This window comes from Micropterus salmoides, unplaced genomic scaffold (genome assembly GCF_014851395.1).
Source record: "Micropterus salmoides isolate LMB-PRFRI ecotype aquatic unplaced genomic scaffold, ASM1485139v1 Ms_hic_scaffold_16, whole genome shotgun sequence".
Taxonomy (NCBI): domain Eukaryota; kingdom Metazoa; phylum Chordata; class Actinopteri; order Centrarchiformes; family Centrarchidae; genus Micropterus; species Micropterus salmoides.
In genome coordinates this window covers 9312669-9327438 of record NW_024040707.1, presented here as the reverse complement: position 1 = coordinate 9327438, position 14770 = coordinate 9312669, and the positions used below count along the sequence as shown (strand labels likewise).

General features: G+C 37.5%; 1 protein-coding gene across 1 annotated transcript; it reads right to left on the bottom strand.

Moving 5' to 3' along the window:
• Positions 1-198: 198 nt before the first annotated feature.
• Positions 199-11021, bottom strand: LOC119905851 (ras-related protein Rap-1A). The gene is made up of 9 exons (XM_038723204.1): positions 10944-11021; positions 9359-9509; positions 7381-7468; positions 6854-6922; positions 6683-6739; positions 6446-6586; positions 3962-4105; positions 2604-2722; positions 199-922 (listed from the first exon to the last, which is right to left on the bottom strand). The coding sequence occupies exons 3-8, from the start codon at positions 7435-7437 to the stop codon at positions 2633-2635; spliced, it is 558 nt and encodes a 185-aa protein (XP_038579132.1). The 5' UTR covers positions 7438-7468; positions 9359-9509; positions 10944-11021; the 3' UTR covers positions 199-922; positions 2604-2632.
• Positions 11022-14770: the final 3749 nt, after the last annotated feature.

Here is a 14770-nt window from a genome sequence, read left to right as displayed (position 1 = left end):
GTGTCCTTAGAACACCAAAACCAGAACTTTACAAATAGTTATTATATAATATAATAATTTTGTCTGCTGTAGAGAAAACACACGACTGAACAGCATTAAAAGTGGTTTTGTTCCAACCCCGCAGAATATTTTTAACAACGCTAAACATTGTTTAAGACATTTAAAAATCAATTTCAATAAAGAAAAAAAGACCAAAAGTAATGAAAATGTACTAAAATTTAATCATTCATAAAAGCTGGAAAATCATCTGTGACAGCAATATTAGAGTTGGTTTAGTACAATATATTTTCAGCCTCAAGACACAAATCAGAACACGCCATTTCCCCCCCATCAGTCTATAAAATACTAATTTCCTTAGCTTTATTATGCAAAAATGGAAGTAGAATATATTATGGGAAATATGGAAGGCTTGCAGCTTTCAATATAAAACAAAGTCACTTAGGAAAGATGTTATCTCATCAATACACATCCTTGTAAGTAGGAGCGGGTAACCTATGGACAATGATGCATCCTTGTTGACACCGTTAGTGCAGAAATGTATGAAAAGGCCATCATTTCACATTGTTTTGCAAACGTATTGTCACAAACAGGCCAAAAACTGATGTTACTTTTAATAAAACATTTTAGTTCCCATATATGGATTTAAACCTGTGGTCTCTTCTTTTACATTGATATTTCCAAAAGAAAGACACCTTGGAGAAATAAAAACAGAACAAAAGCAGAGTTGTCATCAGGCTGACAAAAAAAAAGGAGGTGGATTTCTTTGCCATTAAAAAGCAGAGAGGAGTATCTTGAGAGAATGTGCCATCTCCTGCCATTTTGCGAGTGGTGAAGTATCTCTGTCAGCCTTTTTCAAAATGCTCTGGAGAGGACTTGGAATGCTGGCACGATCCACTGGGAAACAGTTAATCATTACAAGTTTCTGCAAGTAAGAAAAATAAAAAGTCAGTGCATATTAAACATTGTGAAGGACATGAGCTGTTTGCAGGGAAAAGAGGAGCCTCAGTTTAGAAGGTCCCAAACTTAAAAGTCATGAACGAAAGTGTTTCCCATCAGTATATTTTAACTATATACACAGAGCAATCATTCACTCTCCACTCCCCTGTACCTGTTGCACTGCTTTACATGTTTAGTAAAGTAATGTCTCTGATATTGTTTCCTTAGAGAATGTCAACTTTCTCCTGGCAGATGAGACTGAAAGTAGTTGCACTAAATCTCGGTTGTCCGCCTGCCTTTGCTCCAGGTGAACCCATTCTTTCAGATTTGGAAAGAGACGTTTCGGTGCCAGGTGTGCCGCACTAAATCAGAGTGCAGAGTGTTTTTGTTGCATCTTGCTAAATGTTAAAACGTAAAATAGGAAGCCAATGTTTATGCTCCATGTTTGCAGCCTTGCTAGAAAATTAAATGATGACTCACAAAACGTTTTGAAAAACAAAATGGGTCCAACAATAAATACTCAACTTGTAGTTTGAGAGCCCTGCTTATGTGTTTGGGAGATTATCCCAGTGAGATAAAAACAACTTACTTCACAGTGAATAGCCAGAATAATCCATCAGTAGTTACAGTAGTACGGCACTGAACAGAATATACTTTGCAGAAGGTTTGATGAAATCAAATCGGTCAATAAACCTTAAATATTATCATACCATTATTCTTTGCACATTTTAGCCCCTTAATACAAATCACACATTTAAAAGGTTACCGTTTTTGCTTGCTGTAATAAAATCTCCTGTTCATATTTTCCGTTAAAACAGCGCTTTCTAATGCACTTCCTATGAGATGAGGGACAAAATCCATCCTTGATGTGTGCTAAAATGTACTGCAAAGCTTATCTGAAGTTAATGAGGCTTCAGCAGTCTGGGTCAGGCGAATCGAGCGGTTATCTTCTTTAGTAAAAAAACAAAACAAAAAAATCCCTTTTTGTGGGAGGATGGAAACAAAGAATGGATTTTTGTACTAAAAAGACATTGGAAGAGCCCCATGACGATTGTGAATTTCGTCCCCCCCCCTCCCGTCTTTTACATTACAAGTGTATTATGAAGGCTGGTATGTCACAGTTACAATGCTCCGACAGCAGGTGGAGCTACAGAGTTCATGAAAGACTTACAACATTACCATCTTAGGTCAAAATAAATGGTGGTTGTAGGTTTCAGTTTCTTGGTTGTCATTGGTTCTAGTATTCCCTTCTTTTCATCAGTATATATGAAAATGGAGGGTTTTCGTTTAATTGTTTTTTTTTTTTGTTTTTTTTTAATGCAATATATAAACTGCAAGGGACAGGTGGTATGATGGTATAACTGGCAAAAACTGACACGAGACTGTGTTCATTTAGTAAACTTCCCAAAAGATTTACTCTTAAATCTACAGAGATGCTTTATGAGTCATAATTTTTTCAAAAGACATCAGTGACAGCAACACTGAGTTCACCGAGTTTATCCCGTTACTGACAACACATTACATGCTTGCATGCAATCAGAGTTAATGAAATTACTGTAATAATTGCTGCAATAAACCTCTAAATATTCAGTGAGCGTCCAGAGCTCAGTGAGCAGCAGGAGCCCTGCACATGTCTGGAATATATTTTTATTTCAACACCCACTCACCTGGCCTGGAGCTACTGTGGGAAGGCTTTTTAGAGCAGTGTGCAACTCGACTTCTTTTTTGTCTTCTTCTTTTCCATCGGCGTTTTTCTGTTGATCTGTCGCACCAGATCGTAGAAAATCTACAGCAGAGGAAGAGAAATGCTTCAGCAAAGAACACAGACCTGATATCTGGCAGTGCAAATTAATTTTCTCATGAAACAGAAGAAGGTTATGTTATGGGAAATATGGAGGCTCTCAAAGTCACTTAGGAAAGATGTTATATCATCAGTACACACCTTGTAATTGGGGCAAGTATTTTATATACCGATGGATGTTTCTTTTGTTAAAGCAGAATGTATGAAAAGGCCATAAAGCTGCAACAATTAGTCAATTAATTGATCAAAAGAAAACTATTTTGATTAATGGTTGAGTAATTTTGAGTAATTAAGAAAAATGCCAAGATTTTTTCTAGAATCTCAAATAATATTCTACTGCAATTATATTTCTGGTAGAGCTGAACAAATTAGTAATAATTTTTCAAGGAAAATGACACGAAATATGGGGACTCAAGTCTCTAGAATATGAAACATTGCTTCGGTTTTTATATTATTGTAAACTGAAAATCTTTGGCTCCTGTACAGTTAGTCGGCTGAACAAAAAATTAAAAAAATAAATAAATAAAAAGACATTTGAAGATTTGTCAAAAGATTTGGAAAATTATGATGCTTTTTTCACTGTTTAAACATATTAAAGACCAAACGATTAATCAAGAAAATAATCAACAGATTATCGATACAAAATTAATTGTTAGTTGAAGCCTTTAAAAAGGACACCATTTCACATGGTTTCTTTTTCAAATTACATTGTGAAAAACTTCCCCTTGAGCAGTGACTTTAGGGCCAGTTCTCCTCCACTATCTCTCTTTTTCCACCTGATCTCTGCCTCACTACACAGACTTTGGACCAATCAGAAATTCACCCAGTCACCCTCTTTCTCCTTAAGCAGTCTGAAATCCGACGTGTATCACACAGACTCTCATGGACATTAAGGATTTGTACGCATCCAACTGTTCCAACTGTTATCTGGTGCGTCTAGCACATGAGTAAGAGACAGAGTGTTCAGGAATACGTTATCGTTGTTAGTGCTTGTTTGCTCATCGTTTGCCTGAGTTTATGTTAGCTAAGCTAATGGAGCTCATCTCTGGCTCACTGTGTGGCTTCATATTAGCAGCAAATAAAGACACTAGAACTGAAGACATCTGTGTGGTTCTGGTCAATCATCTGCAGCGGGTAACTTTTTACACCTTCCTCACAATCTACACAGCCTAACTCTTCGGCCTGTGCTATACATTCTGTATGTAGCATGGCAGTAGTATTTACCTCATTAACGTTGATCTTTGATTTAGCTGAAGTCTCTAAAAAGGCACAGTTGTTCCACTGACGGGCCAGGTTCTGGCCCTGCTCCTTGCCAACCACACGCTCGTCCTCCAGGTCACATTTGTTTCCCACCAGGATCATGGGAACCTGATTGATTAACAGGAAAATACAATATATTAAATATTGCTTTGACATTTCAACACAGCACAATGTTTCAACAACCGGTACTGGTTTATGATCTTATGTACAGGAGATGCACATATTTAACAGCAAAATGTTTTAGCAAAGTGAGACCTCTACCAAGAAACAGTCCAATCAAGCAACCTGCTATGAATAAATAAAGCACACAATCAGCATGTTGTTTATCCTCTCTTGAACTCAAGAGATAAAGAGACCAAGACTGAAAGTGGCAGATAACATCTAACAACAGCTCTGACATTTCCACCCTGTCTCAAAGTTCCTGCCCCCCTCTTGCTCTACCCTCTCTCTACCACAGAGCCGAATCTAATGAGGGAGTGATGAGCCTGAGAGGCGACGCAGGCAGATTACACAGAGAAACACCAAAGGTTATCACAGAAGAGAAACTCTCCACAGACTGAGGAGGCGGCCTGATAGAGAATAAAACATTATAACGTATATATAAACATATTGTTGCTGTCTGACAAAAACAATGTATCTCCAAATTTGGTGATTTTGATTTTCTACATCATCTAAGTTTACATTCTGTATTTATGTCCAAACATCCATATTTCATGCATTTGTGTGGGCCCAAATACGTATATGTCTCAGTTGTACATTTTTCACATGTATGTATGTAAATCAGTGTGGTGTACTTTTTCCTTCCAGATGCATGCACACCAAGTATACTCACTCATATCTGTGAACATGTCTGACCAATGGTGGTCTAATGTTTGTGCCCTGTTGGTTTGTTCATGAGGAAATTAATGAGATCTGTTTTTTCCCCTTTATAGCTTGAGGAAATGATCAAATTTTAAGATGAATAAACCATTAAAAAACCCATCTGAAACATCCGTTGTCACAAAGCTAAACAGATTTGTTTAAAGAGCTGCAACTAGGGATGGGTATCGAGTAGCGATACAGCCAGAAACAGCCCAATATCAAGTAGAATAGAAACGTCTCCAGTAAAACCAGTACTTAAATCGATACTTTTTGTAACCAGATTGTAACCAAATTACTATTTATATTGTTTTTGTTTGCAGCCAAACACGCAAGCAACACACTGAAAGAAAGAGAAGAGCACGCCTTTTTTCCCTTGTGTGCATGCACCATAAACTGTATAACAAAAAAAAAGGCCTGCACGCGCCAAGTCCATGCGTGATTGTAACAGCTGCTCACCTTCGGCAGCGGTCTCAGGCAGATTTATCACTGTTGCAAGTTTATAACCACAAGCTTGGATTTTCGTTGGTTTCACCTTCTGGCATCATTTAACACCTATTTTTTATTTGCTAATCCCATCACTTGTCACTGATCAGCTGATTTTACTCAGAGAGCCTCTGGCTACAGCTGTGGCTGGTTTGATTGGCAGGACGTGCAGCCTCTCTTTCCCGGTTTGTGAGTCTTTAGTGTAGTTAAGTGACCGTTTAAACAGGCTCTTTTCTTGGTTTATACTTGTGATTGTCGTTTTTGGAGGAGGTTTCCAACTCACCACTGAAGGAAAAAGTACTTGGGGAGATCTTTCAATTCAGAAAATAATTTTCCGTTGTTTTCTTTCAATACACGTATAAAAAAAAATACCTTAAATTCATTTTCCACAACTTATTTGGTCACTAAACTATTTAACTCCTTCTCTCATTCAAATATAAAAACATTCGCAAGTTGTAGTCTTTCCCCATATAATCCTACACGTGAGGATGACCAAATTAGGATGAGGAGTGATCTGATACAATTTCCCAATACAAACAGTTATTTGAAACAAGAAAAAATTAAAATAGATAACCTTGCTTATCAATAACAACAATAAAAATAATAATAGGCTATCAATCAACTACTATGGCTTCAACAAGTGGCATTTTATGCAAGGTATCAAATGAAGTACTTTATTGGTATCAGTAGCTGCAACGTTTATCAGATTAATCAAGCCACATTAATGGGCATCTATTTGTATGACTGATCATTTAAGCAACGCAAAAATGCTAAACATTTGATGGTTCCAGCTTCTCAAATGTGAGAATTTGTTGCTTTTCCTTATCTCATATCAAAGTAAATTGAATATTTTTTGCAAAACAAGACATTTCATCACCTTGGGCTGTAGGAAATTGTTATTTCTTTTAATTAAAACTAATTAAAACTTTTACATAAAGCAATCAAAACAATTAGATTATTCGACAGTGAAATTTTTTGTTAGTTGCAGCCCTAACTGTTTTGAAGATACAAGCTTTACACAGGACAGCGACAATATGCAAAATCATAATCAAAAATACTTGAGTGTGGAAGTGTGAAAAGATAGATACAACACTTAACACTCACATCCTCAGTGTCTTTTACTCGCAGGATCTGTTCCCGGAGGTCCTGTAGATCGTTAAATGTCGACTGCGCTGTGATGGAGTACACTAAAGCAAAACCTTGGCCATTCTTCATGTACAGGTCCCTCATGGCCGTGAACTGTTCCTATATAAACAACAACAGAGGAGAAGCCATCAGCAGCCTGTTTGCATTCATCGTGTAATGCCCCTCCATCTGATGCCCGGGTCTGTCTTGACTTACTGTTCCAGCTGTGTCCAGGATTTCAAGCATACATTGCTGCCCATCGACCTCGACTTGCTGTTCGAGAAAGACAAAAAGGCACACGAAGGCGTTTACACAGCCAATCATGGAGCTGCTTTGACAAAGTTCAGGAGGTCAAACGTCGTACGTAAAGTGTGCTCCTGAGCTTACCTTTCTGTAGGAGTCTTCTATTGTAGGGTCATACTTCTCCACGAAAATGCCTTGCACAAATTGGACTGTCTGAAATGTACAAATGAAGCAAAGGAAAACATCAAGACAGAAATATTAATCAAAAACTGGCACACTCTTTCACTGTTTGTACTAATTTATCCTATTGTAGACTCAAATATTATAATTCAGCATCATAATTTATCTCTGTCTAGAAGCCTATTTCATTTCTTTACAAATATCATTTATATTCTTGAAGCTGCCCAGCCCATGACTCAGGCCTATTCTTCCCTCCTACTCTTTTATTTATTGTGGCCTCCTGAAATACCACACCCCCATATAATTTATCGGCAGAAGAAAGCCGTGTACCACAATGCAGTTTTTGTAGAACTAAAGATCTATCTACACTTTTAAAGAATCTCATTCTAATTCAAAGCTCTCTAATTAATTGTAAAGTGTATCATAATCATGTCAGTAAAACTAGTTGTCGATGCTGCTGAGTCCTACACATGGCAGCAGCCATAACTCACCAGTGCTGATTTTCCCACGCCTCCTGATCCCAGCACCACAAGCTTGTACTCACGCATGGTGGGCAACTTCACTGGACAGCACAAAGGTCTGTGAAAGGACAGAACGAATGAGAAAGCTAGCCAGCTAAATCTAAACAAGCGTTTTCCAAGAACACATCTTACTGTAAAATTTTCATCAAGACAAACAAGTGTATTCACAACATCTTTTTTACCACAGGAGAACATAATCAGTGATGTACAGTACATTAAGTAGTTAAGCCATCAACTAAGCTGAGGTCATTGTGAAAACCCTGTCATTGAGGCACCACAACAATGAAAAATATAATTACATCAGCAGATTAAAATGTAATTCCTTCGCCAAAAATTAGCTCACTTTCCCACCCACTACCATGGGACTTCAGCTGTCATGACAATAGGGGCGTCGCCTTTAAAATAATAAGAACATCAAGAAGAGCTGAAGGAAACCGAAGACTGGATTGTGAAGTACAGAAATTCACATCAGCATTTCAGCCAGTAGTAGCACTGGCATCAAGGAATAATTTAATTTCTGAAAATGGCAGTGCAGTCTGTAGGTAAGAGTTCTGGTGCCACAAATAACTTGATCTCATTATGATACAGAGGAGAAAGGCCACAGAGAATGACCTTATCATCAACTCCATAAGCCTGACACAGTTTAGACAAAGAGTACGTGGCCTAGAAAATATTGGCTGTCAGAAGAACCTTCACAGTGTTTAGGATGAATTTCAATCTAATCATCCGGGGATCATTCAGTGAATAAAAAGTGATAAATGTCTGACAACTTTCCTGATTATTATAATTATAAATGCACCATTAAGCAACTGGGTAATAAAGAAGGCTTTTCTTCTGTGGCACTGTGGTCTTTTCTAAGACAATTTAATTTAGGTGTCTAAATTAAGCTGAAAGTGTGTTACTGTAAACACTGTGAAAACCACCACCGCACACTGATAATCAAATCCGTCATTGTTGTGGGTTTCACATTCAGCATTTCAGAGAAAATTTTTATCTTGAGGTGCCCTCTAATTATCAAATTAATTCTGATTTTAAGGTAAAGCTCAGAGATTATGAGTGGCAGCACAAAAATATATCTGGGGTGGCCAATAATCACTTTACAAAACTATTCACAAGCATGTACAAAGCCACAAGTGGTGGAAAGTGCTTTCAAAGAGCTACATTTTAAATGCAAATGTAATCTTCTTTTGATGTACAAATGTCAAAAGAGGGGGTGATGCACAGTAAAATCTCATTTTAAGAACCTCTTTGAATCTACTAAGCATACAAGGTCTGTGAGACATTTGTCAGATGTTGAGACAAACAATACAAAAAACCACTGTCATACTTGACCGGCATTTGCAATTCTAACTACGACGTATGAAGCGCCACCAGAAACCCACAGTGTGAGACAGGCACACGAGGCACTCCACAAAGAGCCATTGTAATGACCCTCCTCTACTCAAGTACACCATACAAACTGGAAAATGGAGATCAGAGGGTGCATGCGTGACCACTGCGCTGAAATCATTAGCAGGGCGAGGGCGCGCACCTAAGGGTGATGCTAATGCATGCCTGATGCATTTGTTGGCCTAAAAATGTAGGTAGAGGCAAACCACTCTGTGTTCAACATGTAAATTCATGTAGGTGTCACAAAACTTGCCTCAACATCAGATAAGAAACCTAAGCCTGCCCCTGATTAGATACGTGCTCAGACTCAAGCACTTCAGCTGACAACCTTCAGCAGTCCTACTCATGAGTTTTTGGTGGCTTTGCTGATAAGAGTGCTAAGCAATGCTAGAAGCAAACCAACACTTTATCCCACATTTATAATAAAGAAGAAAATTTTAAAAATCTACCGAATTATACAAATGGACAAAGCCTTATACAAAAGTGTATTTTAAGCAAAATCTGTGCAGTGAAACAAAGAAGAACACACACTCATGCTGTGAAAACAGCTTTAACCTACTGTGTACACGGCTGCTGCAGATGACAACTCCCTCTACATCTGGGGAGGATGGGGGGGGGGCAACAGATCCTCAGGTACACTGATGTCAGCGGGCAGGTGCTGAGAGCCAGAAAGCTAGGCTGCACCAAACTGTTCAGACGGGAAGCTGGCCCTAAATTAAACCAAATATTTAAGTGTTTACATTCAGATCAGCACTACATTACTGTTTTCTAGATAAATGTCCAAGTGCTGCATATCGAAAGGCACACAAATAAGAAAATGTAAAAAAAAAGTTTTATATGGCAGATCACTGGAAAAAAAAAAAAGATGCAATCAGAAGTATTATTAAATAATCTGCTGATCATTGTATGCGTTGGTGATGCTTTTGAGGGATGACTACCTGTTGCCAATTTCAGGGCTGTGTGGACCTACTTTATAGAGTCAGGAGCTGAGTTGTCGCATTACATAACAAACAAAATTTATCCCTTCAAACACCTGTTGCTGATCAACACACAAAGAGTAAAGAACATTGATTACAAAGCTAGTGGATTTATTTTAATTATGGACACCTGGGTTACTGAAAGCTACTCTTCAGTGACATACAGAAAACATACGGAAAATATTGTCTCAGAGCCAGAAGAGGGCAAATGGATTTAAAATTAAGACCACAACATACTTCTACATGACGTCCGTAAAACACTTTAAAAAGTTTAACTTTTAAGTTAAGTTAACGAGTAGCGGTAATATATTGAAAAAGAATATAAAAAAAACTTATTTTCGTGACAACTTGTAGCTGGTTTCGAAAGGAAGGGTGTGGCTATTAGTTTCCCCAATGCTGACTGTGACTGTTACACCGTTTAAAATGATCTATCAAATTAAAAAATGGGTCGGCATAACTTAAATGTGAATTTAACGCTAAGTTTCAGATACCAAAAAGAAGCTTGACTAACGTTACGACTTAGCTTGACAACTAAAATTTTAGCATTTAGCTAACACACATGCTAGCTAACGTTATTTGGTGTTAGCCTGGAAACGAAACGAGCTGTGCAGCACAAACACTGCCTTAACTCGCGCTGGTTTGACAGAGAGAGAGAGAAAACTTGAGTTCAGTTTAACGTTAGTTCTTGTTTGTCAAACATTAAACTCCATTTTAAGTCGCCTAACGGTCAACACAACTGTTTAGCTAACACAGTGGGCTAATAAGTTAGTTAGCCAGTTAGCATAAGGCTGAACTCTCAAATCTCGGTTTGTATTTAATTTAGCTTTGAGACGCTCGCTGGGTACCCGATAGCATGTGGATAAACTAACGTTACTACATATCTGAACGCAAATGGGATAACGTTACAACCGGTCATTAAACTACTTACTCGTTAGTTAGTCATTAGCTGACGTTAGCTACCTAACCAGTCATCTAGGTTAGCTTGTAAGCTAAGCCATTTTGCCCACAAGAATTATTTCACTACAGTGGTGCCAGAAGTAATTTGCTGTCTCATTGGAGAGAGCCCAAATATTAGGGACTAATCATTAAACCAACAAAGTCACAAGCTGGATAATTAGCTCTAAAATGCTAATTTTACACAGCGCTTAAGCTCCTCAAGACACTTACCGTGTTCCGCTATGTGTGCGCTAAATCACACTGGGTGAATGTACGGAAGGGTCGGGACTGCAGCTATCGATTGGATCAGGATCAGCCAATCACCGCTATCCCGACTAAAAGACAGCGCAAACTTTAAGATATAAATCCATGGTCTAAAACAAACACACGGTTTATTCTCTTTGTAAAGTGTTTTCAGTACTGCTATCAACAGTTTACCGTTGTTTCTGTTTCTGTTGTTTACATAGTCTGGAAGAATGCAACATATTGTAATAGGTATAATAATAATAACAGAAAAACTTTATTATGACAACACTTTTCAAAACAAAGTGCTTTTCATGGTTCATACAGGATAAAATAGTTCAGGACTGTTGTGTAAAGTCAGACAATTAAAATAATTCAAACTTACTGCTGTAGATGTTTGGTTGAGCTAATTTAAACTACTTTACATGCTGTTGTGCAGTTTAATCTATAATGCATCATATTCTATAAGACCATCAGATCGACACATTTTCAAAAAGTAGCCTAAACTTTTTATGAGAAAAACGGCCCTGTTTTCAGCTTTGTGATGATGCAGCTGATCCAAGGGGGTTTGAAATAATTTGTTTAGCTTAAGAAGTAGGATCATTTTCTCAACTCATAAAGGCACTTACTGTAGGCCACTGTTTATCAGAAAAAAATCAAATTCAAAATCACCACATTTGGAGACATGGTTTTCAATGAATGGGAAAGGTGTGAAAATTGCCTATGCAGAGCCCACAGGATAGCCTACTAAAGGACAGTACCCACCCAGCCACAGCCTGTTCACCATGCTGCCTTCTGGGAAGTGATCAGTCTATCAGACTCTTAAACTCTAATTCATCCTCAGCACTGCTTCATTGATTATAGTTTATTTCTGTTTACCATTTTTTTTTACAATTGATTCTGTATTAATGTATGTTGTCTGCTATGTAGCAGAAGGGAGTTACAAAACACAATTTCATTCTATAAGTTGTTATATTACGAAAATAAACCTACCTACCTATTTGTACTTAAGTACAGTACTTGAGTAAATGTACTTGGGTACTAGCTCCTTGCCAACCAGCTACAAAAGTAAAATGCTTTCACATTAAGCATTGATAATAATTATTTGGTAACATAACAATATTGTACAACACTTATTACTTTTACTTTTGATACTTTCAGTACATGTCTGCTAATAATAGCAACTGCAACGGCATTTAGAATTTACACTTTAGTTATAATCTTGTTGGAGCATCTTTCATAATATCTCAAAAATTACATTTGCTTTCTCAAACAATAGAAGAAAAAGAAAATACACAGCAGAGAGAGAGCAAGTGCTATGATTATGAAAAGTAGCACAGCTGCACTGAGAACTGATGTTTGGCAGGTTTATTTTTGAGGTGAAGTGCTTTGATGTGCCCCATGTGACAAAAGAAAAACTTCTGTTTTTTGTTCACTTTGGCATTTCTGACATCTATATAGTTTTACTATCTGAGCTCAGGTTTGAGTTTTTTTGGTCAGAAATGTTCTGTTCAAAGCATCAGTCAGTGTCTGTTCCTGTTTCTTCATACTTTTAGATAAAAAATGTATGGTATTATTCCCTTGTTGCTGGATGGATTATATACAACAACATGTCTGTGTAACATTTAGCTGATACACATATACTTACCATGTGAACAGTATCCCTCTGAACTAGTGATCTGATAAGGCAGTACATGTTTAACTTGTAGGTCACATGGTGCTGCTGAGCAGACTGAATGCCTGCCAGTAGCCAGTGGACACAGACTTAGGTGATGATCTGGTGTTGAAGGTAGCACACCTGTGTCATTACACATCTGTCTCACCTATGTTTTGGTAGCAACAAAATGCCGGTAGAGAGTTGAGTCACCTTCCATATTGCCTTTCTGTTTCAGTTTATTCACCTGAGAGGTTCATGAGTAAACAACACACACGCTCACTGAATAATATTAATAATATCTATAATTCAGTCAACTCAGGGCTGTCATGGTTGGATTTGGAGTTTTGCACAGACAGTCACGTTCCCTGGAAGATGAAGCCTACTGATTTTGGTTATCCCCTGACTTTTCCACTAGCGCTATGAGCAGGTTAAAAGTTTTCATTTGTCCAGTGAAGCACATACAATATCTCAACATGTACTGGATGGACTGGATGGACTGCCATCAAATTTGGTATGGACATTTCAAGGTTATCAGACAATGAATCCTAACATTTTTGGAGATCCCCTGACTTTTCCTCTGGAGTGGGTCGTCCACTAATCAGAAGGTTGAGGGTTCGAGCCCCACCTCCTCTACATGTCCAGTTGGGGAGGACACTGAACCCCATACTGATGGGTGTCAGTGTGTGTCTGAATGTTAGTCTGCTTAGTTAATGTGTGTATGGGTGTGACATGTAGTCTAGTGTTGGAAGACTAGAAAGTCCTATAGAAGTGCAGTCCATTTGAGTACAGACCCACAGAGCTGCTAACATGGCAGTAGACACACAATGACAGAGAAAGATGTAAATACAAAGTGGATGACTGAAGGAATCATTTAGATGCTACCAATAATATGACACACCAACAACCAAAGACAACCAACCAAACAGAGTCTTGGTATATACACAAGACTCTCTTTGGTTTGTTATCTAACACAACTTTTGTTCCTGATCATTTACTTAATGTAGGTGTGTCATATTATTGGTAACATCTAAATGTTTCCTTTAGTTTCCTTTAGTTCCTTCAGTCATCCACTTTGTATTTACATCTTTCTCTGTCATTGTGTGTCTGCAGAGACAAAGGCCCACATGAAAGAGAAAGACGCCCAGATGGTCACAGTCCAGTGACTAAATGGACTCGATGAGTTACTCTTACTGCATATCTTCCTCATTACACAGTCTAAATATGGAGTTCAGGACAGACAAGAGGCTGTGCATCCTCAGATGACTTATGACTGCAAATATTATTTGATGTATTGTCTACTGGGGACAGTGTTGCTATGTTACTCTAACAAAAGGTTCCTGCCCATGTTCTAAACAAACAGATTAAAGAGTTATTACCACAGTCATTGTCATAAACTACTAAATGACAACTGTAAAATTATATTGTGAGTAATGTAAATGTATATATATACACACACACACACACACACACACAGAATATAGTATCGTCCTACAAAGAGACCTTATGGCATTTTGTCCTTCGACCTCATTATACAAACCAGAGATTACCTTAAAAAGAAACACACCCATGCATGTTTGTTCTTATTTGTACATTCAGTGCAACATTGGTGACTCAGCTTTAGGTCAAACTTACAAATAAACTGCACTCAAGTACAATTTTGAGGTACATATACTTTACTTAGATTCATACATTTACATGTATAACATAGCATGTAAATATGATGCAGTGCTTTATTATTAAATTAACCAGAAGTGTAAAGTACCTACAATTTGCTACATATTAACAAATTACAATGATAAGTAATATTATGACTGTATTATTCATAATACACAGAAAGGAAAGAGTGTTTCTGCATATTAAATACTTTTACTTTGGATCCTTTAATTACATTAGCAGATAATATGTTTGGAATTCAGGACTATGGTATTTCTACTTTTCTTAAGTACAGGATCTGAATACATCTTCCACCACTGCAAATAAAAGAGACATCAACAGACAATACATAGTGTATATGAAATGAAAAGGATCCACTAAATGTACTGTTATAAAATCCTTACAAGTCACTTCTTGCTCCAAGAGTTGACCTTTCACACCAAATCAGTAACAACATATTTCAGATTCAGTTTTAATTCATTTATTTGTAGTCACAATGTGTAAT

Excerpts from the sequence above, each read along its gene's own strand:
- LOC119905851 (XM_038723204.1), bottom strand. The coding sequence starts at position 7,437 with ATGCGTGAGTACAAGCTTGTGGTGCTGGGATCAGGAGGCGTGGGAAAA. Across the intron at positions 6,923-7,380 it reads GCGTGGGAAAATCAGCACTG|ACAGTCCAATTTGTGCAAGG; the intron begins GTGAGTTATGGC and ends TGTACATTTCAG. Across the intron at positions 6,740-6,853 it reads TAGAAGACTCCTACAGAAAG|CAAGTCGAGGTCGATGGGCA; the intron begins GTAAGCTCAGGA and ends TTTCTCGAACAG.